At 40.0% G+C, this 20,516-nt stretch overlaps 3 protein-coding genes across 6 annotated transcripts in view; 2 read left to right on the top strand and 1 right to left on the bottom strand.

Annotated features, from left to right (window-relative positions):
• The window catches only part of UBAC2 (UBA domain containing 2), a 155,048-nt gene that overhangs the window by 114,049 nt on the left and 20,483 nt on the right, over positions 1-20,516 (bottom strand). Inside the window, exons 2-4 of the mRNA XM_065896047.1 lie at positions 16,512-16,639; positions 14,228-14,347; positions 13,255-13,364 (exon numbers count right to left, since the gene is read on the bottom strand). Coding sequence (XP_065752119.1) covers positions 13,255-13,364; positions 14,228-14,347; positions 16,512-16,639 — 358 coding nt within the window. The remainder of the gene's footprint in view (positions 1-13,254; positions 13,365-14,227; positions 14,348-16,511; positions 16,640-20,516) is intronic.
• Positions 4,837-9,231, top strand: GPR18 (G protein-coupled receptor 18). The gene is made up of 2 exons (XM_065896239.1): positions 4,837-5,064; positions 8,079-9,231. Exons 1-2 carry the CDS (start codon positions 5,029-5,031, stop codon positions 9,105-9,107), a joined length of 1,065 nt encoding a protein of 354 aa, XP_065752311.1. The 5' UTR covers positions 4,837-5,028; the 3' UTR covers positions 9,108-9,231.
• Positions 17,152-17,615, top strand: LOC136137814 (small ribosomal subunit protein bS18m-like). Of its 4 annotated transcripts, none has more exons than XM_065896278.1 (2): positions 17,152-17,314; positions 17,454-17,615. In XM_065896278.1, exons 1-2 carry the CDS (start codon positions 17,156-17,158, stop codon positions 17,508-17,510), a joined length of 216 nt encoding a protein of 71 aa, XP_065752350.1. In that variant the 5' UTR covers positions 17,152-17,155; the 3' UTR covers positions 17,511-17,615. The 4 variants fall into 4 exon arrangements, with proteins under 4 accessions (XP_065752350.1, XP_065752348.1, XP_065752349.1 ...); XM_065896276.1 differs by having other exon boundaries at positions 17,156-17,314; positions 17,396-17,615; XM_065896277.1 differs by having other exon boundaries at positions 17,156-17,389; positions 17,451-17,615.

Below are 20,516 nucleotides of genomic sequence, written 5' to 3'. Positions count from 1 at the left end.
CTGACAGAATCCAGTTACAAAATCTTTCCTTGGGAATATCAACTCATTAGTGAGAAACAGGGAAAGGAAAGGATGGTCTCTTCCCTCAGAAGATTCTTTTGCTACAGATCAAATTACTATTCTGATTATTCTCTATTAAGTAGGACCAACTTCAACAAAATTTACTAAAACAAAGTACAATACCATAATACAGAAAGAGTACAACACAATCTCACAATCTGAGACTCCTGAGTAAATATCCCTGGGTTACACCATCCATACAACTATTGTGTCCTCAACATACTTTGCTGTTGGCATAATGGTTAAATTCAGTGAAGCATGTAAAGCACTTAGACCTCTGCTTAATGATTGTTCACCTCTGATAATACAGATAAGAGTAATAGCAGAGATAATAAAAAATCCTAAGTAACTTTTTAAACCAACAAACTTCAACCTATAGTCATGGAGTTACTTTTTAGTATACAGATGCCTGATACTAAAATCCTCCATCACACACACCAGTACACAAGTTTGGATTTAAGTAACTCAATAACACACCTCTCATTTCTTTACCAATCCTGACTCTCCACAATACCTTTTTCTTCTACGCTGCTACTTCACCATATTACTAGATATTTTCCCCTAGAAACTCATCTCCCTCTACATGTCTCCTTTAACTGTGAGACCAGAATCTGTAGGAGGTGGCCATGTACATCACAATAACCAGAGAGTTCCAATTTATTGGCTGTGCCTGGGGACCACTGAATGGCTCTCCACGCAGTTAATGAGACGTCACCCTGCAAACTCTTGGCCTGGGATTTCGGTGGGTCCAGGAATGATTTCACTGTCATGTTGATGCCTTCTCCTAAGATCCTCTAAGTGAAAGAATCTTTAATATCTTTAGGGAACTCTACTTTGATTGCCAATTTAGATCAATTTTATTTTTAGAATTAATTAATTATTTTATTTTTAGAATTATCTATCATTTTGGTTATCTGGGTTCAACTTGCTTGCTGTGAGGTAAGTAATCATCTGATTGCCCGTATGTCTGTAAAATTGTGAAACTGAACAAAAATTGCCAAGGAAAAGGAATTTGGGAAATGTTAAATTTATAATACAATTTAGGAAATCAAGTGGAAAGGAGGTCCATACTAATTTGACTATAAGACTACAGTTGTAAGTTGCTGGATTTAAAATAAAATAGTTTTAAACAAATAGTATCTCAGTCTTCTTTATCCAGAAACCACTATTCAATATATCTGCCCCTCAAAAAACAGCAGTAAGTTTAGATGCAAGCTTGAAAAAGAAAGGGGTATGGCACAAAGATTCCATAAGATCAAAGTGGGAGACCGTCAGGGCCAAATGATAAGATTTTCACCCTAGTTCGGGACTTCCCCCATGTCCCTCACCACCTCTCCTTTCTGGGGACTGGCTGTCTACCAACTGCTCTGGCTGTGTGTGCTGATGGCCACCTGAGCTGGGAAAGATAAACAGTAACTACAGTGGGCCCCTCATCACAATACTGGTCTGAGGAACTAGGATAAGCCTCACTAACACTTGCTGAGGTACAGAGAAATGTGTTAAGAATGAGAAATACAATTTTATCTGTGGCAGAGACAAATCTCTGATATAACATCACGTTTTCTTTTTTTTTTTTTTAATTTATTTATTTATTTATTTGGCTCTGTCAGGTCTTAGTTGTGGCGCACAGGCTCTCTAGTTGTGGTGAGCGGGCTCTAGAGGGCATGGGCTTAGTTGCCCCACAGTATGTGGGATCTTACTTAGTTCCGCGACCAGGGACTGAACCTGTGTCCCCCGCACTGGAAGGTGGATTCTTAACCACTGGGAAGTCCCAAAGAGCATGTTTTTATAATGGGGATTTACTGTGTCTATTAACAACAGGAGAGGCCACAACAGTGAGAGGCCCGCATACCGCAAAAAAAAAAAAAAGGAGCTAAAACAGATGACTTTATAAAGTGAAGGAAACTCTGTGAAATCCCTCTTTTGCAAGGTGAAACATTTCTTTCATTCATATCCCAAAATAAGTAAGGAAATTAAAGCTGCATGAATATTGGTCCCCGAATGAGATAAGCTCCTCTATTTGAATAAAAATTTCATTAGGTTCAAGTATTAAAGAGGCAAACCAGACACTATAAAAGTTTAATTCTTTTTTTTTTTTTTTTGCTACGCGGGCCTCTCACTGTTGTGGCCTCTCCCGTTGCGGAGCACAGGCTCAGCGGCCACGGCTCACGGGCCCAGCCGCTCCGCGTCATGTGGGATCTTCCCGGACCGGGGCACGAACCCGCGTCCCCTGCATCGGCAGGTGGACTCTCAACCACTGCGCCACCAGGGAAGCCCCAAAGGTTTAATTCTTGATCCATTGTTTACTTACTTGTTGCCAAATGGTTTGGGGGAAATTTTTTTTTAACTGTAATTCTTTTCCAACATAAAATTATTGTGTGACGAGCCACGAGCACAGACAACAATGCTAATTGCTGCAGGGTCATGGAGAGAAGGACAGTGGGTCTTGCCTCCAGTCTGCCTTGTGACTGGGGGGTTCCCCTCACATTAGCAAGTCAAAGTGTCCCTGATGCTGACACTGGGCTCAGTAATTCGACCCTCCATTTCTTCACCTTCTTTTTCAGTCACACATTCAACCAGTATTTACTAACTGACTGTTAAATACATACATATACAACACATGCAAACCCTTAAGGACCTCAACGTAGTGAAGGATAAAAGGCAAATAAACTCCCAATAATAATACAAACACAAGCCACTACAGGGGTAAGAATCCAGTGCTAAGGAACCTTACAGGGGCGAATAATCAACCAGCTTCAGGGGTCAGAGAAAACTTCCTAGGAAAGGCAGCATCTAAGCTAAAATTTTTAAGATAAATAGCAGCCGCCCAAGCCAAGAGATGGGAGTGCGGTGGGAAGGAATGTCACAGCTGTTGGTGGAACAGCCTGTGAAAGGCCAGGAGTAGGAGATCCCGTAAGGCTAAGATGGAGAGAAAGGCGGGACCCACCTTCAAGCTGTGCCCCTGGGTACCTCTCTCTGAGAGACTGGCAAGTCAGAAAAAAGAATCTCCCTGTGTACAAGGGCATTTGTCTTAATGAGATATATGCCTTCCCTGTGCCTGTTGATTTCAGCAGCACAGAGAACACTAATCAATACTGAATTTTAGAAGACCTGTCACAGGCTATATGAAATTAAGGCAATGAAAAGATTGGATCTGCAGATAAGAGGTTCCTATCTCCAAGTGAAATATCAAACTCCTAGCCTGCGTATGAAACATAACTCCATGTATAAAAAACTGATTACTGTAATTCAGCAATGAGCAAATCATGTCTAGTGAATAAGTCAATGTAACCACCTCACAACGGGAAGTCTTTACAGCAGCTAGGGCAGAAAGGGGAGGGCCCTGAACTTGGCACAGAAGAGGCTGGGCCTGGTTGTCTGAGTTCTGCAGCAAGTCACTGGCCCTCTCTGGGCCTCAAATCCTCATTTACACAAGAAATAGCTGCTGTGGCTGTTGCTTGTGCTTCTAAAACCCATTACTCTGGCATTAACATAATTAAAAGTACTTTAATCACCAAAGGAAAGAATTTAAGCAATTTATAAGTCACAGATTTACTACGGTTTTGTCTGAGAAAAAAAAAAAAACGGAGCATGTGCCCTCAAACTGTCTTAAATTAAAACACCAGTCAAGTTCATGTACCTTTTAAAGGCTGGTAAATCACGCATAACCAAGTATAAAGATGATTAAAATTTTAGTACAAGCAAAGGAAATTATGATTTTTTTTAAAGAAAAGAGAAAGTAAAAACTTTAATGTAACTAGGCAGGCAGGCAATGATTGGGGTTGCTCACTTCCCTTTTCGTTGGTCTCACTTCCCTTCTTAGGTTAAAATACTCCTAATATGTAAATTATTCCACTAAAGACTTCCAAAGTTCTTAACAATTTGTAGGGATGTTTTTGCAAAAGGAATTACTTCTAGACGTCCATGTGACAGAAAAGGGATATGAAGCATTGGGGACTTAATAAATAAAGCAAACCAAAGTAGGTAAAGGTATATGCAAAGCAGAAGCAAATAACTGAGGGTCCCAAAATTTCTACCATTTAGAAATGGTTTAGGGCTTCCCTGGTGGCGCAGTGGTTGAGAGTCCGCCTGCCAATGCTGGGGACATGGGTTCGTGCCCTGGTCCAGGAAGATCCCACATGCCGCGGAGCGGCTGGGCCCGTGAGCCATGGCCGCTGAGCCTGCACGTCCAGAGCCTGTGCTCCACAACAGGAGAGGCCACAACAGTGAGAGGCCCACACACCGCAAAAAAAAAAAAAAAAAAAAAAAAAAAAAGAAATGGTTTAGCAGTAAAAAGTGGATATTCAATGATTTTAGGAACTTTGTAGTAAAGGGTTAACGCTGTTTGGAAGTTACCTACTAGGTGCCAGGTTAGCCCTTGGACTTCTCTGGTTTAGAGTCCTCAAAATTCTACCAGATGGGTATTATCTCTATTTTAGCACTATAGAAACTAAGCAGGAACAAAGGCTCAGAGTGCTTAAGTAACTAGACAAAGTCACACAGCTTAGAAACTAAGTTATACTATGAATTCTATTCAGTCAACATCAAATCTCATTCTCTTTCAACAGATGATGCAGACTTTAAGCACCAAGTAAACAAACTCAAGACATTTTCTCCTTTCTGTATGATTCTCTTAAATATAGGCCATCATTTCATGGGGAGCTTATGCTAAGCATGACTTCATAAACAAATCATTTGTGAAAGAGAAAAACCACATCCAGGGCAAAGTCATAAGTTGAAAAAGCCTTATTTCAGAGAGTACTTCCTGAAAGAGACAAAGCAGCAATTACAGCTGAACAAGTACCAACTCCTATACCAAGTATTATATTTGAAACAACTTCTTAAAGCAACGGAAGAACCTAAAACAAAAGAAATACAGCATTTCTTAAATATACCATTTCTAGAAAGAGCTATTTTAACACAAGCAACTCAAAGAAATCCCTTTTACAGAACTGGGTATACGGAGAAATGTTCCTCTCAAACACAGCCTTTGATGGACAGGAGGTAAGTAGCATTTAATTAACTTCATCACAGATTATCAGAAATAATGCTGTACTTATTTACTAAATCTCAAAATCCTTGTTTTATTTTAATAATATATTACGGAAACTGTGTTGGTGAAGGACCCTCAAACGGGATATACTGTCATCTTCCTACATTATTAACATGTTGTTTCATTTATTTTCAATACTGTTTTACCTTAATAGTAAATGTAAGTTTTTTAAACTTAAAGAAAATGTTGATACAATAAATCATAAATATCTTTAGGAGTCTTTGTCACCTGGTTTCAATTACATTGTTTCACAGAATGTACTTAAAGTCTTTTAAGAAAAGACTAGCTAATCACGGAATCTAAAGCTTTTAAAATGCTGACTTAAAAGCCAATCACTTTTCAATATTTATCCAAAAATTTATCCGTGTGTACAGAGTACAACCTGTATGGATGGTAATGCCTTTAAAACACATGCATCACACGTATTTTAGTTAACCTTAAGCAAATGAACACAACTGTTGGTGACATAAAGTCAGCTTGAACCCAATGAGGGGAAAAAGATTTACTCAAAAATGGTTTGTAAGTAAGGAATTTATGTGACAAAATTCGGGAATAAGGATGGGTGGAGGGAGTTCTGATACAAAAGAAAAAAGGATACAAAATGTCATTTACATTACAATTTTTACTATCTAAAAATTCATGGAAAGTTAATAATGAGTTAAGTCTCTAAAATTATTTTCCTTTGTATGATAATACTAGAGAGTTAATTTTTCTATGTAGTATTTTTCTCATTTTAGAGAAATTAATATTCTAGTCAACACAATATTTGGAAATTTTAATAAACACAGGCTTTTAAATATATAGAATTCTACTCCAAAATCATATTTAACCTAAATATCTGGCAAACTCGCTACAGTCAGGAAGGCAGGAAGGGAAGAAAGGAGGGAGAAGAAAACAAATTCATACCTTGTGTTTGTCCTCAGCAACTGCTCAAATTAATTTTAAATTACAGCCCATGATGCCACTACCAGATGGCTAACCTCCCCCAGTTTTCACTAAACAGAGACTCAGGGCTGAATGAGAGAGAGACCATTCTGCAAAGTGACATTTTTGAGGGAAACTTTTCTTACACCTCCATATTTCAAGGGGGATGCCACAAAGTTCCATCTCTTTGTAGCGAGTCTATTTTTAAAATCACTGTTGTTGATGTTATATCGTGGGTGATAGAAATTTCACACTGAGGGGGTCACAGCTAAACTCCCTTCCAGTAGAAATGGGCATTTGCGGGGGGTGGGGGGTGGAAATTAGTTTCTGCAAACACATAAAGTTACTGAGTGACTTCTTACTAATAACTATTTGTCTTTGATATTCCTTTTTTAAAATTAAATTTGACAAATAATACTTACGCTTCTGGATCTCGGTAGAGTGAGGGCATGAAAGTTACTATACTAGCAATATCTTTTTTTTTTTTTAGATAGGTACTTTATTTAATTAATTTATTTTTGGCTGTGCTGGGTCTTCGTTTCTGTGCGAGGGCTTTCTCTAGTTGCGGCAAGCGGGGGCCACTCTTCATCACGGTGCGTGTGCCTCTCACTATCGCGGCCTCTCTTGTTGTGGAGCACAGGCTCCAGTCGCGCAGGCTCAGTAGTTGTGGCTCACGGGCCTAGTTGCTCCGCGGCATGTGGGATCTTCCCAGACCAGGGCTCGAACCCGTGGCCCCTGCATTAGCAGGCAGATTCTCAACCACTGTGCCACCAGGGAAGCCCATATACTAGCAATATCTTATTCTCAAGGTGTTGCTCTCCATGCACCACTGCAGCAGTGTAATCCGCTTCTGGGGCACTGGTAAACACCATCTGGAAGACTCAGCATTAGGCACTCCCAACTGTGCATTAAAACCTAGCCCATCTATTGTTTTAAGAGTCAAGTTCTTGTGGGACTTCCCTGGCAGTTCCAGGGGTTAAGACTCTGCACTCCCAGTGCAGGGGGTACGGGTTCGATCCCTGGTCGGGGAACTAAGATCCCTCATGCCACAAGGTGTGGCCAAAAAAAAAACAGAGAGAGTAAAAGTTCTTGATCTGTATACCATGGCACAAGACACTGCTGTTTCTAGACCTATGATAATCTAGAGAGAACATAATACTACGAAGAAGTGTTTGCCACTTAAAAAAAACAAAATGGTTTAATGGCCAATTAAGCAAGACTTCATTGACAAACTAGAGAGTGCTTGCTCTGGGTCACCCTGCCTAAGTTTCCTTCCTTCACTTATCCATCAATTCAGCAAATATTACTTACTGAGTATCTACTATGTACTCATCAGGCAGTGGGGATTTAGCAGTAAAAAGGAAACGTTCCTGCTCTCAAATGAGAATTACTGTGAATATTCAGTAAGCAACCAGTTATATGGTTTTTTTTATTAGTTTTCTAATACATAATTTATATATATATAGTAAAAAGGAAACGTTCCTGCTCTCAAATGAGAATTACTGTGAATATTCAGTAAGCAACCAGTTATATGGTTTTTTTTATTAGTTTTCTAATACATAATTTATATATATTTATATAATTAAAATTATATTTAATGAGTAAAAATTCATTATTTGGACATTACTAATCTGGGTTACCAAATATTGAAACAGAATGAAGATGATAAAAGGTGGCAAACTATCAATATTTTCTAAGATTCAAACTTCAGAATGGCTTTTCCCCAATTAGTCCCAAACAAAGGATACCTACCATAGGCACAATTGTTACCCAATTTCACACTACAGAGAGGAAATGAATACATTTGCCAGTGCATCATGACACACCAGACCATCTTAATACACTGATATGTTAGTACATATTAGTAATAATACCTAGGGAGTGTATTTCTTAATAAACACTAAGACACATATATTGACTCTATGACACAAAATACTGTCAAAATTAAAATCCACTGATATGCCAAGTCGAGTGTGAGAATGTTAAGCATTTATTTTTTCAACAAAGAGTTTTATTCCTCTTATTCTTAACTATTTTACAGTTTCTAAGTGTCATGCCCACAACAAGCTATAAGATGACCACCCCTCACAGTCAAGCTCAACCTGGCCCTTCTATCGACCCATATCCAGACGAATACAAAACAGCAGCCCTTGTCTTCTACAGCTGTATCTTCATAACTGGCTTATTCGTTAATGTCACTGCCTTATGGGTTTTCAGTTGTACCACCAAGAAGAGAACCACTGTAACCATCTATATGATGAATGTGGCACTACTGGACTTGATATTTATAATGAGCTTACCCTTTCGAATGTTTTATTATGCAAAAGGTGAATGGCCGTTTGGAGAGTACTTCTGCCAGATTCTTGGGGCTCTCACAGTGTTTTATCCAAGTATTGCTCTATGGCTTCTTGCTTTCATTAGTGCCGACAGATACATGGCCATTGTACAGCCGAAACACACCAAGGAACTTAAAAACACATGCAAGGCCATGCTAGCGTGTGTGGGAGTCTGGATAATGACCCTGACAACCACCATCCCACTCCTACTGCTCTATGAAGACCCAGATAAAGCCTCCAACCCTGCCACCTGCCTCAAGATTTCTGACATCATCCACTTAAAAGCTATTAATGCGCTGAACTTCACTCGACTGATTTTCTTTTTCTTGATTCCTCTGTTCATCATGATTGGGTGCTACTTGGTCATTATTCATAGTCTCCTTCACGGTAAGACATCTAAGCTGAAGCCAAAAGTCAAGAAGAAGTCTATACGGATCATTATCACGCTCATGGTGCAGGTGCTCGTCTGCTTCATGCCTTTCCACATCTGCTTTGCTTTCCTGATGCTGGGAGGGGAGGAGAACAGCTACAACCCGTGGGGAGCCTTTGCCACCTTCCTCATGAACCTCAGCACCTGTCTGGATGTGATTCTCTACTACATTGTTTCAAAACAATTTCAGGCTCGAGTCATTAGTGTCATGCTATACCGCAATTATCTTCGGAGCGTGCGCAGAAAGAGCTTCCGCTCCGGTAGTTTACGGTCCCTAAGCAACATAAACAGTGAAATGTTATGAACGGTCATTGCTTGTCTTCGATCTCTTTAAATTCACTTTACTAACTTAGGGTCAGTGGATATTCTGTATGATATCATCAAGTCCCTTCTCTCCCGAAAACAAATAATAAACTTTAAGAACTCTTCCTCCTTTGTGAGATCTTATTACTGTGGCAGCATAATTAAATACACTAAAGTATTTTAATAAATTCATTATCTTTACTTTTAAAACCTGTATAAAACATTTTCATGAATTACTGGGAGAAAAGCATCCAATTCGTGTTTCATATTCAAGCCTCATCTAAATACATAGTTGACTTTTTGGATTTAATTCTATGTGCAGGTGAGTCATGATGTCAATCAGGTCAGCAGGCAAAATATTGGAGCTATTGTTTGAAATAACTTGATTGAATTATTTTCCAACTAGATGCAGCTCCCTTTGGTCTAATTTATACTCCAAATTGGTGGTCTAAATCCAGTACTTTGTATTCTAAACACCAAACTTCCATGATTCCTACACAAACAACTATGTTCAACTCATCACTGTTACTGCTGCAGAGCAAAATTTGCAGAAGCAAGCACCTGAGGGTGCTGTAAAGGCCATTGCCATCAGCCCCCACCTACTCTAAATTCATTTTCCTTTGGAAACAGACTATAGTCATTCAATAAATACTTACTGAGAGCCGAGTATGCACCAGACTCTACTTGAGACTAGTTGGGGGGGAACTCCCTGGTGGCGCAGTGGTTAAGAATCTGCCTGCCAATGCAGGGGATACGGGCTCGAGCCCTGGTCCGGGAAGATCCCACATGCTGCAGAGCAACTAAGCCCATGCGCCACAACTACTGAGCCTGTGCTCTAGAACCCACGAGCCACAACTACTGAGCCCACGTGCCACAACTGCTGAAGCCCACGTGCCACAACTACTGAAGCCCGTGGGCCTAGAGGCCGTGCTCCGCAACAAGAGAAGCCACCGCAATGAGAAGCCCGCGCACCACAATGAAGACCCGATGCAGCCAAAAATAAATAAAATAAAATAAATAAATTTATTTAAAAAAAGGACAATTAGTCCTGCCAAAGGGCAACAGGGTGCAGAAAGAAAACCAGCAGGTACGAGAATACAAATACATAGCATGTTAAGAAAGCTGAATGACTGATGGGGGAGTGGCTTGAAACATTGGACTGGGGTCAGATTATGAGGGCTTTGAAGGGAAAGAAACAAACAACAATATATGGGGTGGGGAGGCTGCTACTGCTAGGATGTCTGCATAGGTGACCTTACTTAGTTCCCTCCACTGCCCTGTGAATTACAGAGTATGAGCCCCAATTTACAGATGAGGGAAGTTGAGAGAAGTAACTTGCTCAAGATGACACACAAATAATACACGGCAGAGCTGGAATCTCAGGTAAATTGGTCTATGTGATGGCAAAGTCTAAGCCATCTGTACTATTCTAGACGGCCCTGATGCCACCTTGAAGAAGCTTGATTTTTATCCTGAAGAAAATAAGGACTTAGAGGTTTTTAAAAGGAAGATTAGCATGGTCAAACTTCTATTTTAGAAAGATAACTTCTGAAAACATTGCATGAAATACTTTGGAATTGATAGGAAGACTAGTTGGAGAATTACTGCAAAAATCTAGGCAAGAAAAGACTAGTTAAGACCGGGATAATGAGAGAAGGAGTCAAGGAGATGCGATGAAAAGCTGACTTACATAGGACTTCGAATGAATAAAAGTTGGTGCCCTACGCCACTGATGAGAAGAGGGAAAGATTTCCAGCTTGGATGACTGAGTAGATGAAAATGCCATTAATTAAAATATGGAGTACAGAAGGAGGAGGAGATAAGAGTGCAAAAAGAGAGGTGATCAGAGGAGGTAAGAGCTTCTGAACATGATGAATTTTCCTTGAGTCTTAGAAGTCACTAGGAAATATGACTGAAGAAAGATCAAGAAAGCAATATGGACTGGAAATAGAGAGCTGGGAAACAAATAACAGATGCTAACTGTAGTTGAAGTCATGGGGGTGGACGCGACGGCACAGAGAGAGCACCTGGAGTAAGCTTGAGAAAGGAGCTGCAAAGAGTAAAGGAGGTCAAAGAGGACCAGGAGAGAGTAGTGTGCTAGGATTCAGGCGAGCAGGTTATTTCATGAAATAATGGGATGTCAAAAGCATTTAATGTGCCACTGAAAGGTCAGATAAGACAAGTGAAAACAAGCCACTGGCTTTAGAAATTAGTTGGATACTGGTGACCTTTATAAGAGAAGTTTTAATAGTGGTGAGGTTAAAAAAGAGAGAGAGAGAATTAAATAAGAAGTGAAGAATTGTAGGAAGTGCAGGTAAACTTGGCATTGATGAGAAAGAAAAAGGTAACAAGACATTATGTGGAAAACACTGCAAATTATAAAACACATTGACTAAAAAAGTTTCCTCTCCTGAGTTTTTGAAGCTTTGCTTACCATCAAATAAAAGATATATTTACAAAATGCAAAGTTTATTGAAGTAAAGATTTAGGTTCCAAGAAGTCTATGTTTGAGAACGCGTCAAGATTCAAAAAAGCTATATTATAATGTTTCATGATTTAAAAGGAAAGAGAAATATATTCTCATTCAGGTGGTGTCTGAATTAACATTCACACTGTCTTTCAAAGGGGATCCTATAACTTTTGAATTTACTCAAATTTTCAATTCTTGCTACTAGCTAAGATTTAAATAGGTAAAAGCCTTCTGGCCTTAAGAATTAGTAAAAACATTGCCACCAACTTCAAAATTGAATCAATCTTCCTTATACGTACCAGTCACGATTTCATAAAGAAATAAGTGTCATTCATTCAAAGAAATAACTGTCATTCAACTCAATGTGCAATAGAAAAAAAAAAGTCATCACACAAGGGGACGATGTAAATAAGAATTAAAAGCTATGTTACTACCCATCCACTAAATTTATTCTAACACAAACATACACGATACACATAACCCTTCTACAACTCAGTAGGCCTTATAAAGAACCAAAAAGAATTGGCCTCAATGAGAAACGTTAGGGGAAAACTAATGATTTAGTAATGCTACTTCTTTTCTGAATCAACATGGAATCATTCCTAATGACTACACTATTTACCACAACAGCAGAATAGTCAACTTAAACTTCTTAGTCTAACTGCAATTACAACCCGTAAAACTAAAAAACTGCATAATTATGACACAGAACTTTATGTGTCTCCATTAAAATATTATTCAGAATCATACATTATTAAGACAACTAAACATCAATACTCATGCCAATAATTCAGTAAATCCCACGAAGGGCAGCTATTACCATAAATATTAACAATGTAAGTGTGAGAGCTATAAGATCACTAACCGTATTTTAAAAATAGAGATCCAAAGTGAGTCTAAATCAAGGTACTTGCAATAGCCTAACAGTTCTCAAAAATATATACTGAAAATTAAAATAAGGCTGAAGTTAGTACACACAAATTTTAAATATATGTTCTTTATTTTATAGTATCTCATATCTTAAAAACCGTCTCAGAAACTTAATTCAGAGATGCTTCAAAGGCATTTATATGTGCTAACAACTCTGCTCCTAAATGCCAATTATTTCATAAATTAATACATGTTTTCTCATTTTGTTTTTAAAGAAAACCAACACAATATGAAAGCACAGACACTCTATGAGTTAGGTTGCCCACTGCAGATTGGCTACAAAGTTATAATCTATATACTGATTTTCTTTTACCTTTGGTGGAAATATATAAACAATATAATTTAAGAAAAGCATCATTCTTCAGAAGCTTAACTTCAGACAAATAAACTTTGTTTCCTAATCTAATTAATTAAATTTTGTATTTTTATGTTTAATTAGTTAACAAAGTTACAAAGACAAAATTTCACTATGAAAACACAATTCTGTCTGCAGGACCAGAAGAGAAAATTCATTAAAAATTCTCTAAAATATGAGATTTGAAAGCTAAAATAAAAGAGTGAGTGTAAAACAGATTCTGTGCCAAGAACATAATGAAAATGTTAAGTATACACTGGAATTTTTACATATAAAATCAATTTTACTATATCTAAAAGTTTAAAATATTCTCTTACTGACTTTCATGTATAATAATGCTTTAAGTCAGATTTAAGTAGTTATGAATTAAGCTAATATTTGATAGCTACTTACAATCCAGAAGGCAAATTCCTGGCTGCAGTGATACCAAAGGAATACCGCACAGCTTCAACGAGGATAAAGTCACCCACCGCTGACAAAACCCAGGAACCCAGCAGAAAGGACTAAAAATAAAACAGGAAGAACATTATAGAGATGAGTCTTCTAAAAATAAACTAACATTTATTTAATTAGAACCAGCTCAGGTATATATATATTTTTTAAAGTTTGTTTTTTGTTTGAATGGACTTTTCAAAGTGAGGGAGTAAAACCATATTGGTCAAATGTATTAACTTCCATAATTTCTAAGTATGTTGAAGAAAAGATATTTATAGCATGACTTATTTTTACAACTAATACACAAACCATTAAGCAAAATAAGTGATTAGAATTTTATTAAAATAAAAATCCTTATTAAAATGGTTATTGCTGGGCTTCCCTGGTGGCGCAGTAGTTGGGAATCTGCCTGCCAATGCAGGGGACACAGGTTCGAGCCCTGGTCCAGGAGGATCCCACATGCGCAGAGCAGCTGGGCCTGTGCGCCACAACTGCTGAGCCTGTGCTCTGGAGCCCGTGAGCCACAAGTACTGAAGCTCGCGTGACTGGAGCCCGTGCTCCGCAGCAAGAGGGGCCACCGCAATGAGAGGCCCGTGCACCGCAACGAAGAGTGGCTCCCACTCGCCGCAACTAGAGAAAGCCCGTGCGCAGCAACAAAGGCTCAGTGCAGCAAAAAAAAAAAAAAAGTTATTGCCCACTCACACTGATATTATCTGCTATCATCATTATTATTTTATTATGCTAATCGCTTAAATTAAAATTTTTTCTTTGGCTATTGTCCATGTTCCAAATCAGACAGAGGAGCATGTAATAAAAAGATAATTGTTAATGAAACACCAAGCTTAACAAAATAAAACTATTTAAAAACAAGAAAACAGAAACATTTTTTTCTATAACCTAAGTAGCAAAGGGAAAATACATAAAAACTTACTGCAAATTTTCTGCTTCCATATCTTCTTTCAAATATCCTAAAATTATAAATAAGCAGACTACTGCAGAAAGTATCTTTCAAATCAAGGCAAATTATTCTTCCACAAATCAACCTCCAAATCTAGATGGGGATTTAAAAAAGAATAACAAATAGGAGTAAGATTTATTCAGGTCTCTTCCTTGGCACATTTATTACGTTTACGTTATACTGCTTATTTTTAATACTCTAAGCTCAGATTCCCCAAGGTAGAACTGAAACTCTCCATATCTCTGTAGCAGCTCTTAGAAATGCACACTGAGGGCTCCTTAAGAGGTTCTGCCAGGAGAGTGTGGCTATTTGCACTCCTAGACAGAGGGTGACTGTCCTCCATCCAGGCAGGTCCCACCTCTAGAGCACAAATGCCCACAAAGTGGTACAGGAGAAGGGGACTGTTGCCAACTTAACCAGGTGAACCAAATTAACCCCCCAAACAGAAAGGTACCAACTCAGGGCCACAGGGTCCTGACATTGCCTTACAGCAGTGGTTCTCAGGGCTGGCCATATGCTAGAATCCCCTGGGGATCTTTCTAAAAAAGTACACCAATGCCCAGGCCCCACCCCTAGGCTCCCTGACTCAGCTGGTCTAGGGTGAGGTCTTGGCATCAAAAAAAAAAAACCAAAAACCAAAAAACACTTTATGTAGGTTATTCTACTGTGCAGACAGGATTAAGAATCATTGTATTACAGCAACTGAAATCATACTGAAGCTCTATTATATTCCAACAGAAAGCAGCAGTATGGATAAATAACTGAATCACAGGAACTTGGCAAAGCCCACCTAAGCAATGGCATTAATGACATCCCTATGAAGAAAAGATGTCAGTGCTCAAGAATGGATTATCATGCTTAAAATGGCTAATCAAGTATTTAGCAAAGAAAAGTGGCAGGTTATAACCATAATTTGCACTAACACTCTCTGATATTGTGATTTATAATAAGAAATATATTTTGGTCTTTGCCATTGGAATTTCCAAAGTGAAGAAAGCTATAACGGTGTCTTTTGTCATGTTAATGAGGTGACTTTTGGAAGCACCTAAGAATGGCGGCTGGCTTCCAGGGGAACCAACCTTGTGATTAGAAGGTGGGAATTTTCAGTCCCACACCCTGACCTCCGGGGAGGGAGAGGGGCTGGAGGGTGGATCAACTGCCAATGGCCAGTGTTAATCAATCCTGCCTATATAATGAATCTCCATAAAAACCCAAAAGGACAGGGTTCTGAGAGCTTCCTGGGTGATGAACATGTGAAGATCTGAGGAGAGTGGGGCTCAGAGAGAGCACGGCAGCTCTGCACCCTTTCCCCTTACCTTGCCCTATGCATCTCTTCCATCTGGATGTTCATCTATATCCTTTAATAATAAACTGGTAATCCAGTACATAAAATGTTTCTCTGAGTTCTGTGAACTGTTCTAGCAAATTAATTGAGCTCAGGGAGGGGGTCATGGGAACTCTGATTTATAGCCGTTCGGTCAGAAGTCCAAGTAACTACCTGGGCTGGTGACTGGCATCTGAAGTGCGAGCGCAGTGGGCAGTCCTGTGGGACTGAGCCCTAACCTTGTGGAATCTGATGCTCTCTGGGAAGATGGCGTCAGAACTGAGTTCAACTGTAGGACACCCAAGTTGGTGTCTGAGAATTGCTTATTGTTGGTGTGGGGAAATCCCTGCCAAGCTGGAAATGGTACCGAATACCCCTTTTGCACTCCAACTCACAGACAAGACCCAGCACCAGCATTTTTCATGTGATCAACCCATAAATCTTGAAAGCCACAGACTTCTGCTCTTCCCACCAGCAAAAACCCAAGAGAAATTTCCTACTTGGTTTAATTACCACTATAAAAGTAATTCACAGACTCTCAATCTATTAGAGCTGAGAGAGCTTAGCTCCTCTAACAGATATTCAAACTGAGGCAAGTTTTTGAAAATGTTAAGTATGCATGCTAATCATACAAAAAACAGATTTAACATTGTTTAATTCTCTTGAAATTAAAAGTTGCATTTCCATGAGTAAAAACTGAAGCTGAAAAGAGATGTGTAAAAGGAAATACTGCAACTGCTTCATTATAATCTGCTTTGCTGAAATTATCAATAAATACAACTAGAGAAGTTACTTGTTAGTGGAATATTAATAATAAATAATATTTCTTACAAATTTAGAGGCTTTGCGAGACTAAGAATGGCAGGAAGAAAGGCAAATCAAAGAAGAAGTCCTGCCTTCTCCCCTCCCAGAGGCCAGTGGAGCGGAGCTCACCTGGAAGTCGTCCTTGACTGCCTGAAGGTCGTACACAAAGAACCTCTGGCAGTGTGGAAGGAGGAGGGCCAGCAGGAGGGACAGGGCACTGGGGACCAGTAAAAGACCCTTGGACACAGGTGCTTTGTCTGGAGGGAAAAACAAAACTGCTTTCAGAATGACTGTCCCTAAGATTTTAAAAACCACACAACTGAAAAGCAAGATAATTCACTTCTTTTGAATTAGAATGAAGACAAAGTTCACACACTCTGGAATTTAATTCTTATTAACATATATTTTCAAAACATCCTTCCTGCAGAGGTAAGTGATCAAACGGCACTGGAAAACAAGTGAAATCGGCTGATGGGGGCTTCACTGTCATCTGGCTCTTATACGAGACCAAACCAAGTTTACTTACATGGAATACCTTTTTGGAAAACGGTCACCAAAGTATAGAGAAATAGACAGGGGAGTATGTTTTCTATCAAACTGACCAGTTAGCTCCTGAGCATGACTGGGATTCACGTACATAAACATTTACTTTAAGAAATTTAAGAAGCGGTTAAAAGTGCTAACATTGCTGCCTGCAGTGGTCTGCTGAGATTTTCCACCACAGGCACCCTGGAGCCTTGTCTAAATCTCACGCAGAGGAAGAGCAACGAACCATGGCAGCTATGGTAGCCCTCTGCAGTGGGCTCGGAAGGAGAATGTTAACGCACTTCGTAACGGCTGCTGTCTGCCTCACAGATTCTGGGGCTCATGCAGTGCTGTGGAGAAGAAGTTGTTCACAATATAAACAGGTAACCAGCAATGAGGGCCTGCCTGTTCCAATGGAAAATCCTTATAAGGAGCCTCTGAAAAAATCTATCTTGTGTGGAAAACGTGTGGATTATAAGAATGTACAGCTTTTATCCCAGTTTATTTCTCCATTTACTGGATGCATTTATGGAAGGCACATAGCAGGTCTTTGTGGGAAGAAACAAAAAGAAATCACAAAAGCAATTAAGAGAGCTCAAATAATGGGGTTTATGCCAGTTACATACAAGGATCCTGCATATCTCAAAGACCCTAAAGTTTGTAACATCAAATACAGGGAGTAAATTCTATAAAGTTATCATCAATAAATTTATTTTACAGTTGTGTGGTGGTAATACTGGCTCAGACTGTAAGATTTAATAACCTTTGAGTAGAGAAGTGATAGGCTAAATCTTATCAAACTATAAAATATTATGTTTTTAATTCTTAATAATTTGAAATTATATGAGGAAAAAGTGTTTCAAGAGTGAAGTTTCCTCTCCATATCAGAATGTTCATTAAGTAAATCAGATTATTTAAAATGTTAATACTGGTTACATTTTCCATACATATGAATTAAAAAAAGGTACTATGGGATTTTCACTTAAAAAAAAAAAAAATCTCACGCAGACTTCAAATAACAGCTCAGTTCCCACTTCCTTACATCAGTCTCTCCCATTTTAGCCTGAGGGGCTCTTCCCCCAACCTGCATCCCCGTTTCCAGGTACTAGTTGAGGAGTCAGGGTCTGGAACCTGTTTTGCCTTCCCGACTACATTAAAGATTCCCGAGGGAGGCCACCTGCCTTCTCTTCTCTATGTTGGCCATAAAGCCTAGCACAGCTCCTTGAGGGAATGAAATGTCCAGATCATCAACAGGCAAGACCACAGGAAAGCGTCACGGACACTTTCAGACAGAGACATTCTCATATTGTGTGAGGTGCACTTCAATGGGGAGTGAATCTACTAGTTATGGTTGATAGTGTGGTAATTGCACTTGTTTGCGTATATAAAAATAGCCCAACTACTTCCTCTCTGGTAAGGTCTTACAAACAGCTAAACTGGCACCATCGGTAAAGTGGCTGCATACTATTTTCACGACCAAGATGCAATCAAGGCTCCAGGGAATCTAAGAGCTAACGGAGCTCCCCGCCCCCCAGAAAACGGAGTCCCCACCACCTAGTACCCCAAACGTACCGGAAAGCACCGTGGTTGTGAGCCTGACCAACCTAAGTCCTAACGGGAGCAATTTCAGCCTGTTTTCCTCACCTGTAAAATGAAGATAAGAGACACTACCTCAAGAGTGGTGAGAAGTGAATAAAGAATGAATATATAGGGAAAACTGCTCCAACCACCGCAATCACAATCCCAGGAGACTGGGCCTCCTTGGTGAAAGGCAAGCTCCTCCCTTATTATTCCGACAGGACCGAAGATGGAGCAGAGGTGACAGATGTGCACCTTGGAGGTTTCCTCCTTCAACGTGGACTTCACCGATCCTTGTGAAATGGGTCCCATTATTTATTCATTCCTGCCTCTTCCTTGCTGCCTGCATGATTCCACTGTAGGTTCATGGTCTCAAATCTCAAACTGACACTCTCCACGGACCAGCAATGCTACTGCTCTTCTCTAGTAAGTGTGCTCTCTCCTCAAACCTTCCTGCTCCACACTCCCAATGGCTTACATGTCACCATATGAACAAATGAATGGTTTGCTTTGGTATTCTCACTCATGTCTCTACAATTAATAAGCACCTACTACTGCAGACCATGCATTATCCTAGGTCCTGGGGTATAGCAGCAAATGATGGACAAAGTCCCTCCCCTTGTGGTACCTACAGTCTGGACAGCAGAGAAAAGAAAATACACAAAGCAAGGTAAATATCAAGTCAGATACAAATAAATGCTATAGAAAAATTAAGCGGGGTAAAGAGCGAGGTTGTGTTACCCACCATGGATTTCCTGCTCTCTTTTCAGATAAAAGATAGGACTGCTACCCACCCACGCCTGCCCCTAACTGAAGTGGCATATGGCAATGTGACTTGCTTTGGCCAAGTCAACATAGTAGATGTCACTTCCAGGCAAATATTGGAGAGCCAGTGAATGGCCTTTCCCTTGGCCAATGATCAAGATGGTGGCTATGCTACGAGCCGGACGCCAGAGTTCAAGACAATACGGAACAGGCCCTGCCAGGCGACTCACAATGGAGAGACGCCTGCAGTAAGAAACAAACCTTGTCATTTCAGGTCCCTGACATTTTAGAGCCGTTTGCTACTGCAGCATAACTAGCTTATCCTGGTTTAGGGGAAAACATAGTGCTAGTGGGGAAAGAAGGGTGCTCTTTTTCATAGCATGATTAGAAGGTCCTCTGACAAGGTGAAATTTGAGCAGACACCTGAGGATGTGGGCCTTGCAGATATCTGGGGAGCAGTATTCTTGGCAGGGAAAAGAGCAAGTCCAAGTGCTGTGAGACAGGAACATCCTCAATACGATCAAGAAACAGTAAGGCTGCCAAGGCAGCTAACAGCAGAATAAGTGAAAAGCAGAGAGGCACGATATAAGGCCAAAGAAGTCAAGGAGCAAACAGTGTAGAACCCTATAGGCCATAAGGACTTACTTTCCTTGGAGAGTGACAGGATGCTCTTGGGGACGTTAAGGAAAGGAGTAACATCATCAGACATGTTTTCAAAGGATTGCTTTGGTTGCTAAATTGAGAAGAGATTACAGGAAGGCAAGCATAGAAGAAAGGAGACCAGTTAGGAGGCTATCATAATAATCCAGACAAAAGATGATGATGGCCTGGACCAGGGTGGTTTGGGTGGGGGTAGTGAGAGTGGTCAGAACTGGGGTATGTTTGGAAGGTACAGCAGGCAGGATTTGCTGACTAACTGGGTATAATGTATGGGCAAATGGACAAATCAAAGATGACCCAAAGTTTTTGTGGCGAGCCAGAACTGTTGCCAGTTCCTAAGATGGAAAATTCTGTCACCCTCGCCCTTACCATGCCTACAAGATCTGGGCCCACCTTGCAAACTGTTCCCTAACCCCCATCTCCACCCCCCACCTCCTAGGGCTCTACCCTTTATACCAATGCTGCTCAAAGTAACTAGTCCACAAGCTGTTACCAGTCCAGAGTGAGAAAAGAACGTGAACCAACACACTATGTCCTGCAGGGAGGAAGTCCTGCTATGAAAAACATATCACCTGTACTGAACACGTGCTCTGCTCAAATGTCACC

Source organism: Phocoena phocoena, chromosome 18 (genome assembly GCF_963924675.1).
Source record: "Phocoena phocoena chromosome 18, mPhoPho1.1, whole genome shotgun sequence".
Lineage (NCBI taxonomy): Eukaryota > Metazoa > Chordata > Mammalia > Artiodactyla > Phocoenidae > Phocoena > Phocoena phocoena.
Note: the sequence above shows the minus strand (reverse complement) of the source record. Positions and strands in the feature narration are given on the sequence as shown.